The sequence below is a fragment of the Morone saxatilis genome, unplaced genomic scaffold (genome assembly GCF_004916995.1).
Source record: "Morone saxatilis isolate NCDOM2014 unplaced genomic scaffold, NCSU_SB_2.0 Contig5, whole genome shotgun sequence".
NCBI classification, from domain to species: Eukaryota; Metazoa; Chordata; class Actinopteri; family Moronidae; genus Morone; species Morone saxatilis.
Genome location: NW_023340095.1, coordinates 7,193,584 through 7,196,886, shown reverse-complemented (window position 1 = coordinate 7,196,886; position 3,303 = coordinate 7,193,584). Strand labels below are relative to the sequence as shown.

At 41.0% G+C, this 3,303-nt stretch overlaps 1 protein-coding gene across 3 annotated transcripts in view; it reads left to right on the top strand.

The window, feature by feature from the left end:
- Window positions 1–595: 595 nt before the first annotated feature.
- Window positions 596–3,303, top strand: part of pard3bb (par-3 family cell polarity regulator beta b) — a 197,293-nt gene continuing 194,585 nt past the window's right edge. For all 3 annotated transcript variants that reach the window (XM_035676492.1, XM_035676490.1, XM_035676493.1), the window contains exon 1: window positions 596–1,692. In XM_035676492.1, coding sequence (XP_035532385.1) covers window positions 1,576–1,692 — 117 coding nt within the window. In that variant the 5' untranslated portion in view covers window positions 596–1,575. The remainder of the gene's footprint in view (window positions 1,693–3,303) is intronic.

The following is a 3,303-nucleotide window of genomic DNA, read 5'->3' as shown; positions in this document are numbered from 1 at the left end:
AGTATTTCTTATTCTGATTCTGATGAACATATTTTTTAAACATATATTTTAATACAGTATATTAAACCACCCAACAGTATAATAAACTAAATAAAAGTAGCTCTATTGCAGCCAGCTACAACATTAAAATGCATATTACTGCATCAATAATAAAAATACATGTTAATGTAACAAAGACAGAGGCTACTTTTACCTGTATACTTCTTATTTGCCCCTAAATTTACTTGATAATACCTGTAGGCCTACTGTTATATTATATAATATATAAATACCATATTATATGTTATATAAAATATCTCAATACTTCTTCAATCACTATGCAGTAGATTACTAATAAAATAAAGTTTGTTCTCCATCAGTGCAGGAGCAGCACTTTCCCAGCAGATGAATTCAGATCACTGCCACTTTTCACCAGTGATTGTGTTTGTCCCTGCACATCACCTCCTTGCTGTTTGAGCAGCAGTAGTGTAACTGAGAGTGTGCACAACCTCATATCACTCTTTCACCCCAGCAGTAAGTGCAGGGAGTACTTCCCCTTTAAGAAAGTGACAGTACCAAGCGGTGGAGGAGCTGGTCAGGAACTGGTCAGGAGCGGACGGCAGTGAAGGAATCTCAAAAAAAAAAAAAAAAAACTTTTCCAACACACATCGCCGTGGTCCTTTTGTTTTACTGTTTAATCCCCCCTTCGGCTCGTCCACGAATGCGCAAATAGCGGCTACGCTGCCTCGCCGTGCGCGTCGGTGATGAAACGGATGCTACAGACCGCTCGGAAGAAGGAAACTTGCGAGAGGAAAAAGTTGTGGGATGATGCCCGAGCCGACTGCATCCCTCCCTCCAAAGTTCAGCTAAGGTGGCTAACGATAGCTAGCAGCGCTCGCTAACTCTGGGGTGAAAGTTACAACACTTGTTTTGACTTCATCCGCCATAACGAGTGTTAACAAAGCACCTGGCGATGAAGATAGCTCATGCTTGCGGCGAACAACTGAACGCTTCCATCATTGGCGTGAACTTTTGTGTTTGGTTTTTTTTTCTTTAGCCCAGTGGAAGTTAGCTCGACAGACAGCCAGTTAACCCGAGCTGCGTTGACTCTCACTGAGACATGACATGACACATATATGACAGCTGGCAGCAAAGGCAGCTGTGCTTTAACAGTTTCTGTTAAAAAAGTGAAGTTTATACATGGACCAACTTCATTAGTGTCGACACCCATTGGAGGCTACGTGGAGAGATGAGAGAAAAGGGGAAGTGATAAACCTTGGCGACCATAACATGAGCAAAGTAATGCCGGAGCTGGATATACTTACTCAAATCATTATTCTCACATTTGACAGTCTGAATAAGGAGCTCTGTGGACTGGGCCACTTTGACAAGCTGTGCTTTTAATCCCAAACAACTTCTCTCACCTTTTGTTGTTGTTGTTGTTGTTGTTGTTGTTGCCATATCTGTTTGGACACATCTCTGCCTGTTTTATCAAGACTTTGTGGTGGTCATTGTGCTGTTTAGAGCATTATCATTACCATTGTTCATCATCAGCCGCACTCAGAGGGCCCCTGCGTCTTGGATGAGAGTGCTATAATGAAGGTGACTGTGACGTTTGGGCAGACAGGTGTGGTGGTGCCCTGCAAGGATGGGTGGACTGTCAGGGACCTCATCCAGCAAGCCACGCAGAGGTACAGAAAACTCCTGGAACAGGTAAACAGTCCCCTTTCTTTACTATTAAAGTGACCACTTATCACAATGAGCCTCCAGGGAGAGTAGGCAGTGTTGTGACATAGAACTGTAGACGATAGAGCTGCTCCAAATCCATGCAAAGGTGTTTGTTGTTATGGCGAAGTGCAATATGCAAATCGCAGAAGCTGCAATTTGTTTTCTAAATAAATATGTATGTACTTCTGAAGAGATGCCATAGACTACATGTCTTGTTCTCCAGATTTAATAAAACATGTTTGTTTGATACATACAACCCCAAAAATGATCACATCGTCATGACTTTATATTGTTTTCAGTGAAAATTACATTTGTGATGCACACTAATCGTGAATCATATCGCAATCGCAGCATGTGTCAAAATAATCGCAATATGATGTTTTTACCATATTGCGAAGCCCTAATTATTTCATATTAGTAATTTGAAGAAGCATTTTTCTCAATGTATAACCTACAGTAGGTTGTTTGTGAAGGATATGCAGCCTTAAAATGCAAACCAGCATGCCGGATGTTTGAATATTGTTGTTTTTGTTTTCCCAAGACATTTTTATTTTTTTGTTGAAGAGATGACACTTGTATTCAGCTAGGACCGGGGTATTGCTTGAGATGTTTTGTGACTGGTATGAGTACAATACTGGATTTTTGGCACCAAAACAATACTAATAAAAAGTTTTGATGCTTGCTATTCAGAAAAGTACTGCAACTGTGCTGACACTGTGGCAGGCACATCTCTAAATGTATTCACCTTGTATATCACGTAACAAGGCGGTTATGAGGGCTGTTTTTTTTTCATTTGTGTGAGTGGAAATGATTGCAGTTGTAGAATAGCGTTTCATTTTCATTCATACCAAATATTCCAGTGTGCACGATCAAAAGCATGAACAAATGTAATTTTAGCTCTTTTTGAGGCTGTTTGACCTTCGAGCCATCAGTTAGCTACATTATTCATTGTCAGAAGTAGTTCTGTAATAATGTGTAAAGATTTTTATGAACTCCTGAAAGACTTGGAAAAGAGGCGAGATAACTTTTTATGAAACAGCACTTTCATAACATTTTGAGGTTTTCCCTGGAGCCATAAAAGAAGAATCGAAAGCTCTGTCATTTTTACGCCATAAAAGGGCCATATGATTTTCACATCCCCAAGTCTTGGGAAATTAGACAAAGCCATGGAGGTCCAGTTCTCCATAATTGCCATATAAAAAATTAAAAGCATATCTGATATGAATTGTGATGGCGCTGACAGGAGCAGGCACGAGTCGTCTCCACTTTAGTTGCGATTGAGCGTGCAGATGCAAATGACCGCCTCTGGTGATTTCTTTATGAGTGCAGTTGATTCCCTGCACTGCTCTCAGGGCAGGGACCCAGTGACCCCCATCAGACGACCAAATCTTCTCAGTGACTCGCTTCATATTGGCTCCATTATTCAAAGAGCACACCAGTCATACAGACAGACGGCCTCTGTTGTGATTGAAGGAGAGATGTCGAAGCTGTGTGTGCGTGTTTGTGTTTATATGAGACAGACACCAGGACAGCACTCGGAGATGCACTTTTCCACCACCCTCTTTTTCTTCCTCTCGCTTTTTTTTTTTTTTTTTT